We start from the raw sequence: 23853 nt of genomic DNA, 5'->3' as shown, positions 1-23853 counted from the left end.
TGGCCAATTTTGACAACTTTAGAAGTGTAAGGTAGAACCTCTGAGTTGCTCTAATATATATTTTTCTAATTATTAGTGATTTGTAGAATTTTTTTATATGTGGCTATTAATAGGTTGGATTTCTTCCCTTGAAAACTACTTGTTCGTATTCTTTGGACATTTATCTTTTGGAGAATGGGTCTTGTTCTTATAAATTTGAATTTGTTCCTTATATATCTTAGAAATCAGACTTTTATCAGAGAAATTTACCGCAAAGATTCCCCCCTCCCCCAAGTTAATGGTTTCTTTTCTAATCTTAGCTGCATTGGTTTTCTTTGTGCAAAAGCTTTTTCATTTTATGTAATTAATATTTTCCTTATCTTCGGTGATCCACTCTATCCCTGATTTGGTCATACATTCTTCTTCCATTCACAGATTTGAAATGAAATTTCTTCCTTCCTCTTCTAATTTGTTTCTGACATGGCCTTCTATATCTAAGTCATATGTCCATTTGGAGCTTATCTTGGTAGAGGGTTAGGTACTGGTTTAGCCTAATTTCTTAATTGAAAAATTTTAATTAAAAAAAAAATACCGAGACCATAACAAGGATTAGCAAAGCAATGTGGTCAAAGTTATTTCACAGTACTCTTCAAATCCCTACTTCCAGACAACAACTCAGAGTTAGAGTAAGAAACTCAGTTTTCCTACTTGTAAAGGCTAACACTCTGGAAGCAACATGTATAGCATAGTAGAAATGGTGCTAGATTTAGAATCAGGAGACCTGAATTCAAATCTCAGCTGACACTGTGTGACCTTAGCCAAATCACCTAAACCCTGAGTCTCAGCTTTCTCATCTGTAAAATGGGAATACTAGGTGTACTATCTACCTCACATGGTTGGAGCTTTGCAAACCTTAAACTCTCACAGAAAGGTGAGCTACCTACCTCACAAAGGTGTCTCTGGGATCAAGTAAGAATGTATAGAAAGTACTTTAGAAACTTTAAGGTGTTACACAAATGTAGGCTATTATTCTTCAGTTCGAAGACCTCTTTCTCGTCCAAATTCATCCATTAATAGTAGAAGTTTAAAGTTATAAAAGACTTTTAAAGTCGTCATCCAATAACTACTTAAAAATCTACTAATACAGGGGGCAGCTAGGTGGCCCTGTGGATACAGCACCAGCCCTGGAGTCAGGACCTGAGTTCAAATCTGACCTCAGACACTTGACACTTACTAGCTGTGTGACCATGAGCAAATCACTTAACCCCAATTGCCTTGCAAAAAAGAAAAGAAAAAAAGAAAAGAAAGAAAACCTACTACTACTACTTGAAAATAAATCCCCTCAAAGCATCTTTGACAAAAAGATTATCTAGCTTCTGCCCGAGGATCTTACTGCCTCCTGAGGCAGTTTTGAATTTTAAAAAGTTTTTCCTTATAATGCACTGAAATCTTCTTCTCTAAAACCCTGCCTATATATAGGTCTTAGCTTTGCAAAGTGCAGTTCTCTCAGCATAATCCACTTCTTTATAGTATACCATTCCTTCCTTGATACTACTTTCTGATCTTCTTATTCAATTTAAAAATGAGAGGTTGAAACCTCAAGAAGTCTTGAAACATAACTTTAAAAAAAATTTCATTTTTTTAAAAATCCTTTAAGTTATAGGAAAGTGCCATATTAGAGGTAGGTCTTGAATCCAAGTCTTTCTGGACTTGAGGACTTTGTCTACTACAGCACCTCTGACATCTGCTGGCTGTGTGACTCTGGGCAAGTTACTTAACTTTTAAATGTTCTAGTAATTCTCTAATATTCTAAGTTAGAGAGAAGGTGTCATCCTATGAGGTAGTATCCTCGTTTGGAGTTCCCTGTGTAAGGCCAGTCACTGTCCCCTAATGTATTAATTCTATGTTATAGTTACACTCTGAAGTATTTATATCACTGTGAAAGGGAACTCCAAGAGGAAAGAGACTATGTCTTTTCTGAATAACAAAATTAATATGCACACGTTAAATTATGATATTCGGCTGTATAGTCTTCGAGACTCTAAAACAAAGGAATGGTGGTTTCAGGTCTTCCCTAATGGAAAGGCATGGAAATGTGGTGAGGTGTCTTGCGTAGTGGAAAAAGCACTCGAGTTGGAGTTGGGAAAACCCAGTTTGAGTCCTGGCTCCAACATGTGTTATCCTGGTAAGTCTTCTTAACTCTTTCAAGTCCCAGCTTCCTCCTTTACATATCAAACAGTCATAATGATAGCTACACTTGTGATGAGGAATGCATATTGCTTTTCAATAGGTGAGAGGCCAAAGGGATAGATTCAGGGGTGCTCCTTATTATAAAAGCAGGAAGGGAAGTTACAGAACAGCCTCCTATAGAAGGCAGGAAAGCCCTAAGTTTGTGAGAAGCTCAACATCGGAACAATTCTCTTGAAGCATTTTTTTTAATTGCACATCACATAAAATTCAAACTGTGTTATTTACAAAATAGACAAAAACATTAATACTGATCACAGGCTTCAAATCTTTCCTTCTTTTCCAATCTACTTCACTACATTTTTGCCCCACTGTTCCACAGCTCATAAAAAACCCTAACATTTGGTCTCTTACAGGGGTTGATTCCATGAAGTCCTCAATGGCTGGCTGCTCAGCACTGCCTGTCTGCCATTAACACGGAGTCCTCACGTGCACAACCATGTGACCTGGGGAAAGGCAGTACAAGGAGGCATCCCAAACCAATTCCAATGATAGCTGCCAAGGAAACACGTAAGAAACAGGATACCTCCACTGAGAATACAGATGACCTGAGGCATGACCCACAATGGAAGAAGAAGGAAGGACAATGAAGGAAGAAGACAGAAGAAAAAACTCTTTTAGGATGTGAGCAAAGATACCTGTACCCAAGAATGACCTTCAGGAATGGAAAGAATAGGGAACTGGGGACAAAAAGTTGCTAAAACACAAGAACAAAAGGATAATTCTCTTCATCATGAGAAGGGATAAAACTCTTAAGATCAGTGCAAATCATCACATAACACTGTGGACAGAACTGAAGCCTAAGATGGGAAGGGACAAGGCCTAGATCTGGAACACACAGGTTGATTTTTCTGACTAAAGTGTTAAACCTGAACCTCTGGCAATTCCATTCCTAAATGCAGAAAATGCCCAGAAGTTGGAGGCAAAATTTGAACGTAGGAATGAGATAGAAGATTAAGAAGAGAGAGGACTGGGTAAAAGCAGTAGTGCTAAAGACAAAGTTACAGCAAAATGAGAAGAGTTTTCAGTAAAAGAGAACAGCAAAGAACCCAAAAGGTAAGAGTTAGAAGGAAAAGAAAAGGATGAAACCCAAGAGAAGCAACAGATCATCCTGGGCCTTGCACTGGCTCCTTATTTTTTCCTTTTATTTTCTTTATCTTTCCTTCTTTTTTTTTTAAACATGGGACACAATATAAAGAACTGAATTTCAACATTTGGGTTGCTTTTCTAAGCTTGTGACATTTTGAAGACATCTTCAGCAAATCCATTTCCCACTCATAAAAATGTACTGTGCAAACTTTCTTTTCTATAGTGGAAATATTTATGACAGTCTATCCAAAACAGGAAACATTTGAAAGCTTTAAAAAAAAAAAGGAGACCTCTAGAGACAAGGCAAACATCCTGGAAGACAGATGGTCAAGGCAGGCTAACATCTAAAAATGCCCTTTCTTTGAAAAATACGAGTGAGAGGAGAAGGTACTAAGTACTGCATTAGAGGAAGAGTCAATTTGGGAGGAGCGCTTCAAACATGTGGCTTCGTGGTGACCAAAGATTTCAGTCCTCCTCTCTGCACGGAGGGTGACAGGGGAGACACGTACACAGAGATCAAGGCTGGACACTACAGGAAAGAGGGGTGTCTCAATCTCCTCACCTCTGTGACTACCTCTGACTTGCTCCATGGCTGCTTACAACGCATGGGAAATAATAAAAGGCTCTTCTTAGATTCAAATAAATTATATGTTAGAGAGAAACCCAGAAGTCCAAGTGTGCAATATCTCCTTTTGCCTGTGGTAAAATGCTGAATGTAACTTTCTGGTCTGCACTTTTTTAGGTAAATCTCCAAGTGAGCTGAAAATTCAGGTCAGATAGCTTTTAGAGAAATTTCACACAAACAAAACAATCTTGAGCCATGGGAATCTAGAAGTACAGTGGGATGTCTAGCTTTTCCTGCTGTTTGACTGTTTGTGGGCAGATGACCTGGGGCAGATAAGCAACTCCCCAAGCAAGCTCTGACAAGAGACCCAGATCCTGAGGGTTACAAGAGCTCCAGGCTGGTGATGGGCAAATGCAGAAGAGAAAGGGATGGCCCCTATCAATAGCATTTCCCCCTTTTTTTGCCACCTGGTGGCAGTTTCTTCTTTAATTTTTCCTTTTTGGCTCCAGCTGTGGTGAAAGTAATACAATGAGCATCCAGAAAGTCTAACAGCTTTCCCATGGCAAACTTGATGCCATTCTGCCTCAGCTCTGCTTGCAGGTCAGCAAGCTCAAAGGGCTGGTAAAGGAGAATCTTCTGGTAAAGTGCTGGACGGGATCGGATGTAGCGTCTGGCTGCCTCCTCTCTGTCGGCATCCTGGGCAGCAGCCTGGGAAGCAGTGATCTCCTCCTCTTCTTCCCCTTCAGATTCAAAGACTGTTTCAAACTCGCTGGCAATAGAACTGAAAAGAAAAAGAGACAAATCTAGGTGAAGAGTTCTCCCCCGCGCCTCTTAGAGGCAGTAAGAGCCAGCAAATGGCAGAGAAACTCATGGCAGACGTACCCCAGGTGGCAGTCCCCACTAGCGGCTGACGTGCCAACACCTCCACTGTATTTCATCCTTGGCAGTCTAAAGTGTTCTGTAAACTACTGCTCTTCCATAATGCAAAGCAGCATGGCCCAGTGGGATGAACACAGGCCAAGAGACCTGGATTCAAGTTCCAGATCTGCCATTTGCTGCCACGTGACCATGAGCAAGTCACTTGATCTATAGATGTCAGCTTCCTCATCTGTCAAATAAAAGAGCTGGACTGGAGGACTTCTAAAATCAGCTCTAATAGTCTGTGCTTTATCTGCTTATTCTATGTTCCCCATATCATCTTTTAGCCTCACAATGTGGGTTTCATATTAACTTACAAAATCTTGACTAGGGTCACTTTCAATCACAAAGGACTAAAGATCATGGATGCTGCTTGACAGGGGCACAGCCACGTGATGGGCATCATCACAATCTAGGAGGCCTTTGGGATTCTAGCAATTAAATCAGCTGGCATCCAGAAGGTGAGATGGGTCAGGTTCAGAAAGAAAAATGCAAGACATCTGCAGGTAGCTTCGTCAATACATTAGGGGAGGGGTTTTCAAAGGGAGGTCTTGGGATTCCTGGAGCTCCCCAAGACTCTTTCAGGAAGTTGGTGAGGTCAAAACTATTTTCATAATAATAATAAAATTATTTTAATTTCTAATACAATAAATACTGATTGAAATGACCCACATAAAGAAAGGTTCTTTGAGCAGTCCTCAATCATTTTTAAGAGCATAAACGGGTCCTGAGACCAAAAAGTTTGAGAAATGCTGCACAAGGATATGGTATTCTTGGCTCCTAGGACCAAAATTCTGCTTATGTGAGTTACCAACTACTCAAAATCTCTTCAGGTTTCAGACACCTTTAAATTTAGAAAGCAAGTCAGGGGCTCCGAGTGGATCAGACAAAAAACTGTACTTAGTCACTCCTACCTTGGGCTGTTCAGTTCACTGCAATAAGGATACCACTACCAATCCTGCTCTTTATCCATTACCTTTGTGAACCAAAGGAGTTTTCACTTTCATCTGTAGAAGAAGCGATGGATTTCTGAGACATTGAGAGCTGATTATCACTGGCAGAGCCTGAGTGCACATCTTCAGCTGGTGGTTGTGTTAGTGTTAGGGCGGCTTTACGTGCCTGCTTCCTTCTGCTGTGGGCTTTAGTGAGATTCTTTAGCTTTCGGTGACTGATGGTGGATAAGTTCTCTGAAACTTCTGACTGACCACTCTCCACACTAGGCAGGGCACAACTGGAGGAAGCTGGTGGTAACTCATTCACTGCTCCTGAAGTCTTGACTTGAGAAGCCGTTTGAGTTAGGCAGCAAGGCTCCGCCATCATTCTAGGGGATGTCTGCAAAGCCTGGATTTCATCCTCAGAGTCAGATGGCAAGATCTGGTGGGTGTACTGGAAAATCTCCTTCAGCTTCAGTACCATCTGGCGTTTGGGGAGAGGACGGACTCCAAATCTAAATTGGGAAATAGGTGATTTTTTAAGTCCTTAACCACATTGCTTGTATATACTTTACACTGTTTTGCTTACTTGTCAGCAAACAAGACACAATTATTAGTAAATGTTAATGGCTGTTGGCAAAGCCAACATGCTTGCATTCTATGACTGTCAAAAGTTAATGTCTAAGTACACTCTGTAAAATCCCCACATTGCAATAACAGTAAATCATGGCTTTTGAGGGTGGACCTGATTTCTGGAAACATCAAAAACACATTAAGTTAAGTCTGATGAATAAGGATGGGACAGTCAGGCTTAGAAAAAAAAAAGCCTAGGATTAGAAATGGTATATGACTATTAAGTAGTAAGATTGAGTTTCAAGTGTTCCAAATCTTGAAGAGGAGTTCTGGAGCGCTAGTGGCACTATTGAAATAAATGTGTAGAACACCAAAGTGACTACTTTGAACGAGAACAACACTTATTTGGATATGTAGACAAAGAACCTTTTCAGTTACCAAGCATGACTCTGATAAATCAATTCACCAAAATTCTATTATCCTAAGATTCTAAAAACTTGGATTCAGTTAAAAATTTTTATTCTGGGAAAACATTAACCAAAGGAAAGCTTGCTAAAAAAAGAATGTGCAAGTCACTCATACTTGTGAAACAGAAGCACATTATCTTTTACTTCTGAGGCAATAACCACAACAAACTAAGGAATTTTTAATTAAAATAAATAAATCATTAAAACTGACAAATTATAAATATGTCTCTAAGATAGAATGGGTAGTCATTTTGATGTGATATATTTGCTATGTAAAATGAAGGCATGATCTAAGGGTGGGAGGGCTCTTACAATAGGTCCCCTTCCACAGACTTGAAATTCCCCATGCTCATGATGATTCTTTCTTACTCTCACAGAAAGTGGGTTAGACCTCCAGACTTTTCAGGAATTGCAGGCAAAATCTGGGATAAGTCTGTGGGACCACCCTAGCATTAAGGAAATCAGGAGCTCAGCTGGGGATGGTACAAGAGGCTTCAAGTCTTCAGCAGAGCCTCTTAAGAGTCAGAAGTCTGAGTCTATCCACAAAGAAGATTCCTCTAAGACTAGAAGGAATATGATGAACTTTTTAGAGAAGAATCCAAGGTATCGTGCTTAACCCTAATCATGAGTAAACAAGTAAAATGGAAAACACCAACCTATTCAATTCTTTCTTCAGTTCTGGTGTTTCCATGATAGAATAACTTGGCATTGGAGTTATAGGAACTTTGGGGGGTCTATTAGTCTTCCGATCAACAGCTTCTGTGGGAGAATAAAACAAATACAAACATTAGTAAAATGGTTGGGATAAGGGGTACTTGATGTGATGGCACTGCCTGGCATCTTTTAATTTCATTGACATGAGTTTCTAAGCTCTGTTTCTTAGCCTTCTTTATACTGAAGACAATGCAACCATCATTTTATTATATTAAAGCAGTCATTTCCAACCTCTTTGGAATTGTGACAACCTATCAATGTTTAATTATGTTATACCACCACTCTCCTAAAAAGCATTAAAAGGTACACTCTATGTGCATCATGTACATGTAATATTGATCTGACATACTGACAACACCCTCCTTAAAATCACTGACAAATGTTGGGATCTCTCAAAGCCAAATTCAGGACTTATTGTATTAAGGAGAAAATAGAACAATTAGAAGGAACTTTTAAGAGAGATCATGATTTACTGCAATCACTCCACACACACTTTTGGAGGGGTAGTCTTATGAAAGTCACACTCCAGGGGAAAGAGCAATGAATTTGGAGTCAGAGGTTCTAAATTTGGCTCTGCCACCCATTAGTTGTGTGACTCTGGATAAGTCACTTAATCTCTCTGGGTCTCAATTTCCTCATCTGTAAAATCAGGGGCTTAGACTAGGTGACCTCTAAGGTCCTTCCAGTACTTAACCCTACATGTCTCTATTTTCAACATGCTTTTACTCAGCATAAAGGAAACCATACAATAATGCTGTAAAATGGTATTATTGAAACCTGTGTCTCAAAGGACACTGGTGACCCAATCAACAAACCCAAAGGTCTTTTCCTCAGTTCTCATCCAAGTTCCTCAAGGATAGAAAGTTTCATTTTTCTCTGTAGCCCCAAGACTTAGCACAGGATTTGGCACAAGGAAGACATTTAACAAAAGCTTGTTGATAGACTGCTTGACTGTCCCCTCTATAGCGCTTGACACTATTGGGAACATGGTTGAGTGGAGAATGTTGGGCTTGGAGTCAGGAGACCCGGGATCCTGTTCCAGCTCCAATATTTGCTAGCTTATTGCCCATTATCATTTAACCTCTCTGAACCTTGGTTTTCTCATCTGTAAAATGGGGATAATGACACTTGCAATATCACATAACTGTTAAAGGTATTTTGTAAACTCAACATGCTATATACATGTGACATTATTACTGAAAACACTTCCTTTGGCTTTCATAGCACTATACTATATTGGGGAAGGGGTTTTTCTCTCCATTTTTTCTCTCTCTTCCTACTCCTCCCTTTTGCTACCCACTAAATGTTAGCATTCCACAAAGTTCTGTCTACGAGCTTCCTTTCTCTTTACATTCTCTTCATCATCTGACATCCACAACTTCAACTAGCTCATAATGGAGATGGTAATCAAATCTATATTTCTCCAAGACATAGACAATAGAAATATGAAACCAAAAGTCATTCACCTATAGCGAAGTAATCAAAGGATATAAGTAAACAATTCTCAAAAGAAGAATTGCAATGTATTACCAATTATATGAATGTTCCAAATAATTATAAGAGAACTGTAAATCAAACAACTCTGAACTTTTACCTCACAACCAGCAAATTGGCAAAGATCATAAAAGAAGGGAATAGTCATTGTTAGAAGAGTTGTGGGGACCAATACATGACTGGTGGACTGTGAAATGGTGCAACTATTCTGGAAAGCAATTATGAATTACGGAAATAAAGTTACTAAAATGTCTGTATCTTTTGACCCAGAAATTCTACTGCTAGTCATGGACCTCAAGAAGACCATTAGCAAAAAGAAAGAATCCATATACACCAAAAGATTTATCACACTTTTTGTGGCAGCAAAGACTAGAAACTAAATAAAAGTTCATTGATTGGGGAATGGTTAAACAAATTGCAACACACTACTGTAATGGAATATTACTGCTCTTTAAGAAACAATGAATATGGTGAACAGAGAAGCATGGAAAGACTTACATGACTTAAAAAGTGAAGGAAGCCGAACCAGGAAAGCAATATAGATGATAAGTACAACAATGGAAATGGAAATAACCACCACCACGAGCAATTCAAATTGAAAGCTTCAAAATTATAAAGAACATAGCTGTGTGACCCTGGGTAAGTCACTTAACCCTGACTGCCTAGCCAAAAAAAGAATTTTTTTTTTATAAAGAACAAGCTTGGTTCCAAAGAATAGATGTGAGAAGACATCTCCCTGGAGAGGTCAGGGTCCATGGTTATGGAACTTTGCATAGTATGTCCAATTTGTTGAGCAGTCTTACTGACTTTTTTTTTCCCCCTCTTCTCTTAGAAAAATTCATTGTTATAATGGATGGCTTTCTGGAAGGAAGAGAGAGGTAGAGAAAATCTAGGTGATGTAAAAATAAAAAACATCAATAAAAATCTATTTTTTTTAAAAAACCTCTATTTCTAGTTTCAACTTCTTTCCTGAGATCTACTTCCAAATTTCCATATTCTACATTTCCACTTCTAACTCTACTCCCTTGGTCATTCCCTATTTTCTCATACCATTACCCCTGTTCTAGATTGACCTCATCCTGTTCATGCTTTGTCCCTATGAAGCAGTCATTTTAACAATGCATGGTCTTCTACCCTTGAACCCACTCTGTTAATCCCCATCCCAGGGGTAACACCTACCATCTTCCTTCTCAGCTCCTACTTTTGAGCCACTGAACAATGCTGGAAAAAGTAAAAAACCCAAGCTAATTTGGGCCACTATAAACATGCACTAAACCCAACTGGTAGCACACCACTACAAAGCAATTCTTTTATGGCTTTGGCTCACTTCCTCTCACTGTCTTCACAGCAGCCATTTCAAACTGTCTCCACTAATACCCCTTAATTCTGCTGTTTTTAGTAGGTGGCTTTGCTCCCTATTTTTAGCTACACATTTACACAGTATTTTAGAGGTTATCAAACTCTTTTCCTACAGCTATTCTTTGTGGTGGGAAGTGTGAATATTATCCCCATTTTGCTGATAAGCAAATAAAGGCTCAAGGGTCATGTGGTAACTTGCCCAGGTTAATAAAATAGTAAGAGAAGCAAGGTTTCAACCAATGTCCCTCCTACCTCCAAGTCCCACATGCCTTTCAATAAATCACACTGCCCTTCTAGCTAATCTCTGTATTTGTGCTTTTAATCCTTTCATATTGCCTATCCTAAAAAAGGGGGGGGGGGAGCCTTCTCATTCCCTATAGGATAAAATTAAAACTCCTTAATCTAGCATTCAAAATCTCCAAATTACCTTTCCTGCCTTATTTTACTCTGTTCCTCTCTTTACATACGCTACATTCTAGGACTAAAGGTTGGTCTCTGATCTCATCCTGTCCTTTCCTATAACCATGTATTTGTCAGGATATAACAAATTTCTTCTACATCTGTGCCCATTGAAATCCTTCTCATGCTTCACTGCTTTGTTCAATGAAGCTTCCTCTGAGGCCTCAGCTGAAGGTGATCTCTCTTCTCAAACTTCTCAGCAATCTAGACTGCTCCTTTGCAATTAATACCCATCAGGAGGTAGCATGATGCACTTTGGTTCAGATTCCAATGGTGATACTCCCATTGTGACCTTTGGCCAGTCATCTCACCTGTTTGGGTTTCAGCTCCCTCACAGTAAGATGAGGAGTCTGGATTAACACTATAACTACTAAGGAAACCAAAAGACAAAAGGAAAGTAAAATGAAGCTGAATGGGAGGAAGGCTTATGGTTCTCCCTTGCATATGCAGATAAAGATGTTGAAGTTGGTTTTATCTAACAAGGAAGATAATTTCATGGGATGGTGTGTCATCTCATATTGTATTACTCATACAATAAGCCATTTGCAAAAAGTACAATGGAAAGACCACAGTCTCTGGAACTAGAGGGCCTACCTTCTACAAAAAGCCTTTCCTAACCCCTCTTAATTCCAGTGCTTTTCTTCTTTTAATTATTTCCTATTTACCCTGTATAAATCTTGCTTTGTATATATTTGTTTGCATGTTGTCTCCATTGGATTGTAAGCTCAACGAAGTCAGGGACTATCTCTGGCCTCTTTTTATATCCTAGTACAATACTTAGCACAGTGCCTGGCACATAGTAGGTGTTTAATTTACTGATTAATTGACTAGTTGATTTCTGAGGTTCCTTCAAGCTCTCAATCAATGATCCCACAGTCATAGAATCATACTTGTTTATGCAGGTGTTACTTCCTATTAGATTACAGAGTCCTTAAAAAAAAAAAAAGGTAAGTTTCTTGAGGGCAAAGACTGTGTTCTTTTTCATTTATATTCCACTGTCTAGCACAATGGTTTGTACATGATAGGTTCTTATTAATATTTACTGAATTGAAATGAATGTCCAAATCAGTATCATCTCTCTCCAGGTCCCATTCCCAACCTGACTCTTCCTGAGCCTTCAGGTAAAGAATCTCTTTTTATTTCAGTGAAAGTATTTAATATTAAACTTTTTCAAATAGATCTTTCTATTCTTCCTAGTGTATCAGGGAAGTTTACCCCATTACTCACTAATGGCAGTCACCTAGGCTTGAAATCTTGACTTAGGTTTCATTCCTCACTCTCATTTACTTACATCCAGTCACTAAGTCTAATCAATTCTGCTTTTGCCACCTCTCATGTCCAGCTCTTCTTTTCACATGGCCAGGAGCCCAAGTTGGACTATTGCAAAAAAAAAAAAACTTTCCTAATCCGTCTTCCTTTTCCCCTGCCAATCCATTTTATACATGGCGGAAGGTTAATTTTCCTACAGGATAGCTCTGATAATGTCACTTCTTTGCTGAAAGACTGGCTCCCTACTGACTTTTGAATAAAGTCTAAACTCTTTATTAGGGCAGCAATTAGACTTGATTTCCTAACAATCCCTCCATTGCTTCTATTATTATGCCTTCGTTCACTTAGGATTGTTTTTGTCCATTTCCTACTGGGAAATTAGGCTTCATCTAGTTTTATGGTTTGTACAATGCCACATGGAGCCAAACAGGGATTAAAAATGCATTATTAACTATCTACTTATTTGACAGAAAGCAATGAGAACAAATGACCTACAAAGTAGGAGATACACAGTGGCAACTCTATCCTGTCCCAACCCTTTCTGAGATTACTGTGAGGTCCAAAGATGAACTTAAAGGCAAGTGAGTTCTGAAGCATTACTGGGACTCAATATTCATTCTGGTATTTAAATTACAAACATAATTCCCAAAGGTTACTTACTTGGAGTCTTTAACACCTCTAATTCTTGAGTTACTTTTTCATCTGACAATCTTTTAGCCAAAGGAAGAATTTCTGTAGACTTTTGTTCTCCATCCCAATCATCCCACAGAGTTGAATTCAAATAGCTTAGATTACTGTTTCCAGGTGAGCCTGCACATAAAGATGTCTTTTCATTACAGTGTAAAGATCTTCTTTTGTCAACAGGACTTCCATAAACAGGAGCACTGCTCATTCTACTCGGGGTTGCAGGGGAGTTTCTCTCCCTGTTATTCATAGTTTCACATACTTTATTTGGACTATTAGCACTTAGGTGGCCAGTCCTCTCTAAGTTCAAGTTATCAATTGGAATTGGTGAGAGAGGTTCAATATTCCAGTAGTCGTCATCAACAGGAATTGGGGGGTCACTGTTTAGCAGTAAGCTGCTACTCAGAGGGCAGGGATCGAGATCTTGCTCTTCCTCACTATCCACCACTTCTACCACTTCACTACACACATTTTGGATCAGCACAGGTTTGTCATCAGCAGAAGAAAGCCTTGTGTGTGATGATGGGTTTTCCAGAGACTGTTTAATTAAGTCAGCAGGCTCAGGTGAAAGCTGAATTGGGACTACTGTGGAAAGGTTCTTATTAACCTTTGAATATTGAATGGCAGGGCTTCTGTAAGAGTATCTCTCACTGACTGAGGTTTCTGAGAGTGATTTGGTTTCTGAAGTAATGGGTACCAGATGAGATGATGGCTGGGGCACATTTATAGATACTTCATTTGTTATTTCGTTAGCATTTTTATTTTCTACTAGTACTTTAGTCTTGCACTGTAAAACTTTATCCTGTAAACTGGAAACACGTGGCCTAGCAATGATGCTTGTGACTCGCATCTGGGATGAGCAATCACGGCTTTTGTTAGTAAGGGGAGTGGCTGGAACCAGCCATGAAGTATCTGTGCTACTGCTTTCCTCTCTGCTGTTGTCATGTTTGGATATCAGTCTAAAATCTTCATCCAAACAGCTATTGCCCTTTCTGCGTGACTGCATCTCAGTCAGAACATCTGTACCCCTATCTCTATGTACCCCAACTTCTGTGGCTATTGGGTTTTGAGAATACATTTGGTCACTATCAATATCAATAATCAGAAAAGGTTTGGATGATTTGGGACTATTCTTCACGTCCTCGCCTTTACCTACAAGGGTTCTTGGTGTTTTTCTTTCTCCACAGAGACTGTCAGAAACTGGTTTCATTTTGGTCTGTTCTAGCTCCATTTCTTCATCTGAATCCAACAAAAGGATAATATCATCATCTTTGTTCACTTGTGATGAAGAATTCTGAGATCTGATATTCAACTGGGACAGCCTTTGGCAAGATTTTGGTTTAGTTAGGTCAATTGACGGAGGTTTAACTGGAGAAATCAGGGCTGCTGTTTTTTTATGGTTCGCAATATAATTACACTCACTGTTGTCCTTGCAGGCTGGGTCTTCATACAAAGTGTGGATATCACTGTTTTTCTTTTGCTGTTCTGCTAAAACTGGAGGAGAAACTTTGTTGGAAAACTTCCTTTTTAACTGAGGAGATAATGGGGATGAATCATGTCTACACTGAGGAAAGATTTTTGAACTGGAAGGACTTTGACAGTGGATGTGTGACAGAGGGAAGTCTGGCTGCAATGGAGGTGTTTGGCAAAGAACAGGTGAACTAGAAACTTCTTTTCTCGGGAAATTCTCGTTTTGTTTCTTTGGATTGCAGTTTACTTGGGAAGGCTCATAATACTCTTCTTGAGTCACTGAAAAAAGTTGATCACAGCTCTTATCAAGATCAAAATCATGAAGTGAATCTAGAAATGTGAGTTTTTCTCTTAGACTATCTCCTTTGCCTTCTACCAAAAGATCAGAAGTACTAGAGTGAGTACCACCTTTAGCTGACTTTGGTGAACAATCTTTTTCAGAAGACTCTGTACCACTTTCATCATCTGGAATCTCTTCTTGGCATGGCACAGGAGTGAAATGTTTAATATTTACATTGCTGCTTACACTTGGCTCTTGACCTTTCACTTGCTCAGAAGAGTCTATTTTATATGTATTGTCCAGCTGTTTTTTAAATTTGACATTTGTTGGTAGACATCCAAATACTGGAATTTCCACCTCTGGCTGGCCAGCTAGTGAATCTTCCTTTGTCTGACACTTCCCTTGGAGCATCTTTCGCTGAGTAGCGGCAAACTCATAAATTTCTTCCATTTCCTCTTCATTTACTTTCTCTCTGTCATCTTCTTCCTGGTCTTCTGGCTTAAGTAAAAACTCTGATTCCTTATCTTCATCTACCCACATTGACCTCAATAATTCTTGGAAATTTTCTGCTCTACTTTCACAATCCTCTTCTTCTTTCCCTACCAAAAACACATCATCTTCTGATTTAATATCAGTAGCCTCTAGGCCACTTTCACATAGATCAACAAGTTCCTTCACTCCAAACCTGCAGAAATGAAATGAAAAAGCATCAATCTTCCTTTCACAGAAGCCATGTTTCTCTCATTCAAGGATGTCAGAGCCAGAACTGGAATTCATACTTGAGAAGAAAGGAAGGCTGAAGTGGGAATAATCAATATCAAAAAAAAAAAAAAAAAAAATCATATTTTTATCCTTTCCTCCATCCTTCTATGACAAGGACACTCTTCCCCTGAAGTTTGCCTGATCATTAGGAAGTTCTAATAAGAGGCTCATAACCAATTGCTCAAAGTGTCTCCAGGCTATGTGGTTTATTTATTTATTTATTTATTTTTTCTTCAAGGTGATCAGGGTTAAATGACTTGGGTCAGATAGCTAGGAAGTGGCAAGTGTCTGAGGTAGGATTTGAACTCAGGTCCTCCCGATTCCAGGGCCAATGCTCTATCAACTGCACCACCTACTGCCCCTATGTGGTTTAAATTATACAGATTAATACTTAGAGCATTCAAAACTATGCAGACTAAACTGCCCCTAGATTTCTCAAGAAGGATACTCTTTATAGGGTAGATGTAATACAGACTATAATCTATATTTTACTCTGAACAGGAAGCTGAAAGCTACATGGCCCTGCCAGATACATGTCGCAGCCTTAAACTTTGGCCTGAGTAACATAAGAGAATATGTTACTATAAGTAACTAGCAAATTCCACCTTAAGTATTCGACTCCTGCAAAGTCATCATTGGTGATAAATTTCTGGCTAATAATGATAACTAATATTAATAGGGAGAAGATAAAAGATAAGGGAGAAGAAAGGAAGGAGGAATGGAGGAAAGGAATAAGCATTTATATAGTGTCTATGCTAAGCACTTTTTATAAATACTATCTTATCTGAGGGGGGCAACTAGGTGGTGTAGTGAATAGAGCAACAGGCCTGGAGTCAGGAAGACCTGAGTTCAAATCTGGCCTCAGACACTTATTAGCTATGTTAATCTGGGCAAGTCACTTAACCCTGTTTGCCTCAGTTTCCTCACTGTAAAATGAGCTGGAGAAGAAAATGGCAAACCACTCCAGTATCTTTGCCAAGAAAACCCCAACTGGGGTCACGAAGAGTTGGACACAACCACTGAATGACAAAAAAACTAATTTGATCCTGACAAAAATCCTACAAGGTAGATATTATTATTCCTATTTTACAGTTGAGGAAACTGAAGCAAACAAAGGTTAAGTGACTCGCCAAAGGTCACACAGCTAGTAAGTATCTTTGGCTAGATTTGAACTCAGATCTTCCTGAGTCCAGGCTCAGCCCTCTATCTACTGAGTCACCCAGTTGCTTCAGGAATCCTAAGAGAATACTCAAAAGTCTGAAAAGCACTTTGCACACTTTCTGTCATGTGTCCTTCTCAAGAATGCAGTCAGGTAGGCTCGATGGATATTATCCCCATTTACAGACGAGTACCCTGAGGCTAAGAAAGGTTGAGTAACTTGCCCATAGTCACATAGCTCCAAAGTGCCAGAGTTAGGATTTAAACCCTGGTATCTACTACCTCTGAATCCAGCACTATTTCCACAATACCACATTAACTCTCCAATGTATGACAATGCTCAATATGCATGATAAAAACTAATTTGGAAAATTAGTTTCAATTGTTGTTAAGTAAGCAAAAAGCAGCATAGCAACCTGATGGCTAGTGACTGCAAGTCCGCGAGCATATGGGAAGGAATATTAGTATCAGCTGTGTACAGGTACTGTAGAAACATGTGAGCTGTCTCTGTGCTCACTTCATTCAAAAGGACTCTTCGTGTTCTCAAACTCCCGTCTTCCACTACAAAAAAACCTTCACTGTGTACCTGAGAAGGAAAGAAAACAAATTTTTTAAAGTTTCTTATCAATAAAGACCTAATTACAGAAGGAGATACAGTGGATATTGGCCACACAGATACTAGAACTAGTCTTATAAATTACCCCAAATACTAAGGAAAGTGATAAGTAATTTGTTTTGCCAGTCAAATCTCTAGGATAGTAGAATCTTGGCCTAGTCTTATTTTCTTTTGCTAACCATCCAATATTCCTACACCCTCAATCCATGAAGAACTCTGCAATTTGCTGTGATGGGGGATAAAGTCAATCCCTAGAATTTTGCTACATTGAGATAAAATTCCTTGTCAGTCCAATGTCAGAAGAGCAGAATTCCTAAGGTCAAGTTCTTCAGTTACTCAAACCTACTTTTCTTCTCACAAATACATAAAAACTTAAATGCCAGAATTATATTATGGGGAAAAGAAACATTTCTGGGAAAAACTGATAACTCTAAGATCCCCTAGTCCTAATCTAATGGCTTCCCTTGCCCTCCTATCAAACTTTTCCTCTTTGTTCCATTCTTTTCCACTGAAGAGTAAGCATTACAGCATTTCAGAAAAAAAAAAAAAGTAGAAGAGTACTGATAGTGATACTTAAAAGATGAAGAAAGAAAAGAGTACTAATGAATTGCTTGTAAAACAAATAGGAGAAAGCAAAAGGAAGTTCAGAAGACAACAAAGGAAATTAGGGCACTGTTGGAATTAACACATAAAATCTGAAATATTACCCCCCTCCCAAAAAAATAACTAAGCTTTATATAGTGGAGATTCACAGTTTCACATGCAGTACTCTTTTTTCATTCTTTAAAAAAAAAGCTTGTTGTAGCAGTTTTCCAAAGAAGAAATCAAAGCTATCAATAGTCATATGAAAAAAATGCTCTAAATAACTACTGATTAGAGAAATGCAAAATAAAACAACTGAGGTACCACTTCACACCTAACAGAGTGGCTAACATGACAGAACAAGAAAATGATAAATACTAGAGGGTATGTTGGAGTTGGGAACTGGTCTAACCATTCTGCAGAACAATTTGAAACCATGCCCAAAGGGCTATAAAACTGTGCATACTCTTTGACCCAGCAATATCACTCCTAAGTCCCAAAGAGATCAAAAAAAAGAGAAAAGGACCTTTACGCTGAAAAATTTTTATAGCAGCTCTTTTTGTGGTGACAAATAAATGAAAATTGAGGGGATGCCTATCAATTGGGGAATTACTGAAGATACTGGAGTATATGAATGTGATAAAACACTCCTATGCTATATGATGAGCAGGATGGTTTCAGAAAAACCTGGGAAGATGTATATGAATGGATAATAAGCGAAGTGAGCAGAACCAAGAGAACACTATACACCGCAAGAATATTTTAATGATAATCAGCTGTGAGACTTAGCTACTCTGACCAAGACAATGATCTTACAAAATTCCAAAGGACTCATGATGAAAAATGCTATCCATCTCTAGAAAAAAATTGATGAACTTTGAATGTCAATTTATGCATACTTTTTTCACTTACTTTACTTTTCTTGTTTTTCTGCAACATGACTAATATGGCAATGTATTTTGCATGACTTCACATGTATAAATGATATCAAATTGCTTGCCTTCTCAACAGGAGGGGAAGGGGCTATAGGGAGGGAGGGAATTGGGAGTTTAAAATTTTTTAGAAAACATGTGAAAACAAAGTATATTTTTTTAAAAGAAAGATTGTTTTGGCAGTTGCACATATCTTGTTTGTAAATAGTTGTTTGCATATTGTCTCCCCTATTAAACTATGAGCTCCTTAACAACAAAAAAAAAATGCTTGTTGTTTATGGATTTTGTATAGGGAAAAGTTCATGTGTATAAAACATTTTTATCTCATTAAAAAAATTAATCTTTTATTAATCTATCCCTCCCTCTATTCACCCCCTATTGAGATGGGGGGAAAAAACTTAAAAATACACACACATATAATTTGAAAAAAAATTTTCCATATTGGCCAGATCAAAAAACATATGTCTTTTTTTGAATTTTAAGCTATTCACCGTTCTGGTAGGAGATGAGTGACCTATTTCATCTTCATTCTTTTGAACTTGTGGCCTATAATTTCAATCAGAGTTCTAAGTATTTCAAAGTTATTTTGCTCCATAATGTCATTATCTCTATATAAATAGTTCTGGTACAGTTCAACTCCCTGTGCACGAGTTCATAAAAGTTTCCCAGATTTCCTCTGAAATTGTTCATTTTGCCATTTTTTATGGCACAGTAATATTTTATCACATTCATATCCTATAATTTGTTCCATCATTCCTCAACAGGGCATACTCTGAATGCCAATTTTTGGCTACAACAAAAAAAAGCCACTTCAAATATTTTCATATAAAATTTTATTTTCAATTCTAAACTCTCTCCCTCCCTCCTCCCCTACACACTGAAAAGGCAAGAAAAATCACATAGATCCTTTTCCTGTTTCTTCAGGGTACAAGTCTAATGGTGGTATAATTGGGTCAAAGGGTAGGCACAGTTTCATTACTTTTTTGGCATAGTTCCAAATTGCTTAATAGAATGGTTGGACCAATTCACAGATCCACCAAAAGTGGACTAGTGTACCTGTTTTTCCACAGCCTCACCAACATTTATAATTTTCCTTTTTTGGTCATTTTTGCCATTCTGATGGGTATGAGATAGAATCTCAAAATTGCTTTAATTTTAATTTCTCTAATTATTAGTGATTTAGAGCATTTATTCATATGGTTGTTGTTAACCTGAATTTCTTCCTTTGAAAATTCCCTGCTCATATCCCTTTACCTTTTGGGAGGTGGTTCTAAGATTTATAAATCTGAATTAGTTCCTTATATATCTTGGATATGAGACCTTTATAGGTGAAACTTGCTGCAAAGATTTTTTTTCCTAGTTACTTGTTTTCCTTCTAACTATATTAGATTTGTTTGTGCAAAAACTTCCAATTTTATACAATCAAAATTGTTGATTTTATCTCGTGAGATACTCTATCAGTTGTTTAGTTATGAACTCTTCCTCATCCATAAATCCAAAAGGTAATTTCTTCCTTGCTCCTCTAATTTATGTGTAACTTTTTTTATATCTAGGTAAAGCATCCATTCTGAACTTATCTTAGTATACAGGGTGGTATTGAGCCAAACTTAATTTCTGCCAGACTGCTGTCCACTTTTCTTAGCAGTCCTTCCCCAAGTAACTGAAGTCTCTGTGTTTATCAAACATCAGGCTACTGTATCTGTTTGCTCAGCATGATGGTGACCTAACTTGTTCCATTGATTGACCTCCCTTTTTAAAAAACAAGTACCAAATACTTTTAATGATTACTGCTTGGTACTACAGTTGTTAGACCCCATTCCTTCTTACTTTTTATTACCCATGAAATTCTTGATCTTTTATTCCTCCATATGAATTTCACTATTATTTTTTCTAGCTCTATCAAATATTCCTTTGGTTGATCAGTATAGCCCCGAGTAAGTAAAAGAGTACTATCAATTTTATTATATTGGCTTGACCTACCCATGAGCAGTTCAATGTTTCTCCAATTATTTAGGGTTGTCTTTATTTCTACAAGTATTTTATAGTTGGATTCATATCCTAGGTGAATCTTGAAAGGTCCATTCCCAAATATTTTATAGCCTCTGTAGTTATTTCTCTTCTTGCTAAATTTTACTTGTTAACAGAAATGCTGGTGATTTACGGAGATTTATCTTGTATCCTGCAACTTTGCTAGTTACTGTTTCAATTTTTTTTAGATGATTTCCTAGGGCTCTCTAAGGGCACTATCATATCTCAGAAAAGCAATAATTTTGTTTCTTCTTTGTGAATGTTTACTTCTTAAATTTCTTTTCTTATCATTATAGCTAGCGTTTCTAGCACTATATTAAACAGAAGTGATAATCAGTATCATTGTTTTACCTCTGATTTTATTGGAAGGAACTTTTTCCCACGACATATGTTTGCACTTAAATTTGGATATTATTTACTCCAGTTAACGGAAAGTCTACTTGTTCCTATGATTTCTAGTTTTTAATAGAAATGAGTGTTTTATCAAGTTTTTAGCATCTACCAATATAATAATATGATTCATATAATTTCTATTAACAAGGTTTATTATATTTATATTTTCTCTTATGTCGAACCAATCTTGAAACCCAACCTGGTCATAGTGTGTAATTTTTCTAATATGTTGTAAATCTACTGCCTAATATTTTAATTTTTTACATCAATTTTTGCTTTTTGGATCAATGTTCAAGTGTTCATTTATCATTTGTTCAATTTCACTTTCTGATATTGGATTATATAGTTTATTTCTTCTGCTAATGTGGGTATTTTATGTTTTTGTTAAGTATTCATCTATTTCCTTTAAGTTACCAGTTTTGTAAGCACATAACTAGGCAAAATTGTTTCTAATAATGTCCTTTATTTCCTTTTCATTATTATAAATTCTTTTTTCATTTCTGATATAAACAATATGGTTTTCCTTTCTATTTAAAAAAGTCAGACTTGCTGCTTATTTTATTCCCCTCCCTCTCCCCCCCCAAAAAACCTCAGCTCCTATTTTTATCATTCAATGGTCTTTTTATCTTTTATTTTCAGATTTTTTTACTTTGTTAGAGATTTCTGATTTGTTCAAGTTTTTTCTAATTGCATGCCCCATTCATCAATTCATTTTCTCTTTTGTTTATGAAAGTGTTTAAAAATATAACATTTCCTCTCTGAATTGCATTAGCTGCATCCCATAAGTTTTGATATGCCTCATTATTGTCATTTGCTTTGTTTAAATTTTCTACTTTTTCCAAAATTTGTTCTTTGACTCATCAATTCTTTAGAATTATGTTATTTAGTCTCCAGTTACTTTTTAATTACTTCTTTAAGGACCTTTTATTGAATACAGTTTTTATCACACTGTGATAGTAAATGATGTGATAAATATTTCTGTCTTTCACATTTTTGGTGAGGTCTTTATGTTCCAATACATGGTCAATTTTAATGTATAGCTAAAGGTATGTAAATTCTATACCATTTTACTAATCACCAGAGAGCTATCATTTCTAATTTTTCTAAAGCTCTATTCAGGTACTTATTTATCTAGGTCTGAAAGGGATGATGCATTAAATTTACCACTATTAATTTTATTGTATTTCTCCTCCTAATTCACTTTTCCTTTTGGATGTTATGCTATTAGTTGCATATATATTAAGTATTGTCATTAATTATCTATGGTGCCTTTTAGTATAATGTAATTTCAATACTAATCTTTTTTACTTTTCTATATTTACTCTAGTTCCATCTGAAATCATGTTTGCTACCCCTGCTTTTAGTTGAGCTAAAGCATTGCAGATTTTGCTCCAACTCATTTTAATTCTATGTAAAACTCTACATACTGTTGGATTTTGTTTTCTAAGACATTCTACTATCCTTTTCCATTTTATGGATGAGATCATCCCTAAATATCCCACTCACATCCATGTTTGACTGTTAATTGTATATTTCCCTCATCCTTTTCTTTTGTACTTTTTCTTCTCTTTACTCCCACCTTCTACTTTAAAAATAAGGTGGTAAAGAATTGTATCTCTTCACAATGCTCCTTCCAACATTCATTTGTTTTGTTTCTGACTATTCTTTTTTCTATCCTTCCCTCCCTTTTAGACCCTTCTCTCCTCTTATCCCTGTCCCTGACTATTTCCCTTTTGAGTTTCATGGTTTTTTTTTTTTTTTAGGCAATTGGGGTTAAGTGACTTGCCTAGGGTCATACAGCTAGTAAGTGTCAAGTGTTTGGTCTGAGGCTGGATTTGAACTGAGGTCCTCCTGACTTCAGGGCCAGTGCTCTATCTACTATACCACCTAGCTGCCCCTAGTTTCATGTATTTTTATACCAAAATCTGAGTTTGTATATGTAACTGTATTCAATCTTTCTTTATCTGATTCAGATGAAAGTGAAATTCATGGATATTTGCCCCCCTACCCTTTCCTTCAGGGCAACATACTCTTTACCTTATGAACTTCTAAGCAATAGTAATTTCACTTTCTTTGTTCCTTCTTTTTCCCCAGTATAGTCCCTTCCTTCTCCCATTTTTGTCTTTTCCTGAGACCATTAAAACAGGACAAAATGACCCTCTTGTCATTTTTACTTTCTCAATGACACTTATAAATATTAGGGTTTTGAGAAGACATTTGTTTCTTATCCCCTTATTAAAATGTAAAAAACTCTTTCCTACGCAGTTCCTTTTAATTAAACAAATATGTGTACACCAGCTATGTTTCTGCTGGCACCTGTGTTTCCATTTTGAAATGTCTATTCAGTTCTGGCCTTTTTCATAAGGACTGCTTAGAAATCCTCTGTTACATTAAAGATCCAATTTCCTCCTGTATGATTACCTTTAGTTATCCTGGACAGGTTGTCCTTGGTTGTAAGCCTATATCCCTTACCTTTTGGAATTATCTTGTTACAAGTTCTCTCCTCTCTTTAAACTGGCAGCAGGTGAGTCTTATGGGATACTTAGTGTGTCTCTATGGTACTTGAATTCAATCCTTTTGACTGATTAGAGTATTTTTCTTTGACCTAGAAGCTTTGGATTTTGGCTAATATATTCCTGGTAGTTTTCCTTGTGGGATTTGTTCCTAGAGATAAACAGTGTATTCCTTCTATTTTTATTTTCCCCTTGGTTCTAAGAGTTCTGGGCTGTTTTCATGTATAATTTCCTCAAATATAGTATCTAGACTTTACAATATGAGGTTTTTCAGAGAATCTGATCATTCTTAGATTCTCTCTCTTTGACCTGTTTTTTAGGTCGGTTGTTTTTTTGAGATATCAATTCTTACATTTTCTTCTCGCCACCC

General features: G+C 37.3%; 1 protein-coding gene and 1 pseudogene across 3 annotated transcripts in view; one reads left to right on the top strand and one right to left on the bottom strand.

Moving 5' to 3' along the window:
* Positions 1–2395: 2395 nt before the first annotated feature.
* SLX4 (SLX4 structure-specific endonuclease subunit) overlaps positions 2396–23853 on the bottom strand; it is a 42141-nt gene continuing 20683 nt past the window's right edge. For all 3 annotated transcript variants that reach the window (XM_027859696.1, XM_027859698.1, XM_027859697.1), the window contains exons 11-15: positions 16836–17005; positions 12726–15184; positions 7427–7529; positions 5775–6245; positions 2396–4661 (exon numbers count right to left, since the gene is read on the bottom strand). In XM_027859696.1, the coding sequence (XP_027715497.1) occupies positions 4319–4661; positions 5775–6245; positions 7427–7529; positions 12726–15184; positions 16836–17005 (3546 nt within the window). In that variant the 3' untranslated portion in view covers positions 2396–4318. The remainder of the gene's footprint in view (positions 4662–5774; positions 6246–7426; positions 7530–12725; positions 15185–16835; positions 17006–23853) is intronic.
* LOC114041311 lies at positions 2715–3241 on the top strand (annotated as a pseudogene).

The sequence above is a fragment of the Vombatus ursinus genome, unplaced genomic scaffold (genome assembly GCF_900497805.2).
Source record: "Vombatus ursinus unplaced genomic scaffold, bare-nosed wombat genome assembly UNPS02014171.1, whole genome shotgun sequence".
Classification (NCBI taxonomy): Eukaryota; Metazoa; Chordata; class Mammalia; order Diprotodontia; family Vombatidae; genus Vombatus; species Vombatus ursinus.
This window is presented reverse-complemented; position numbering and strand designations above follow the sequence as displayed.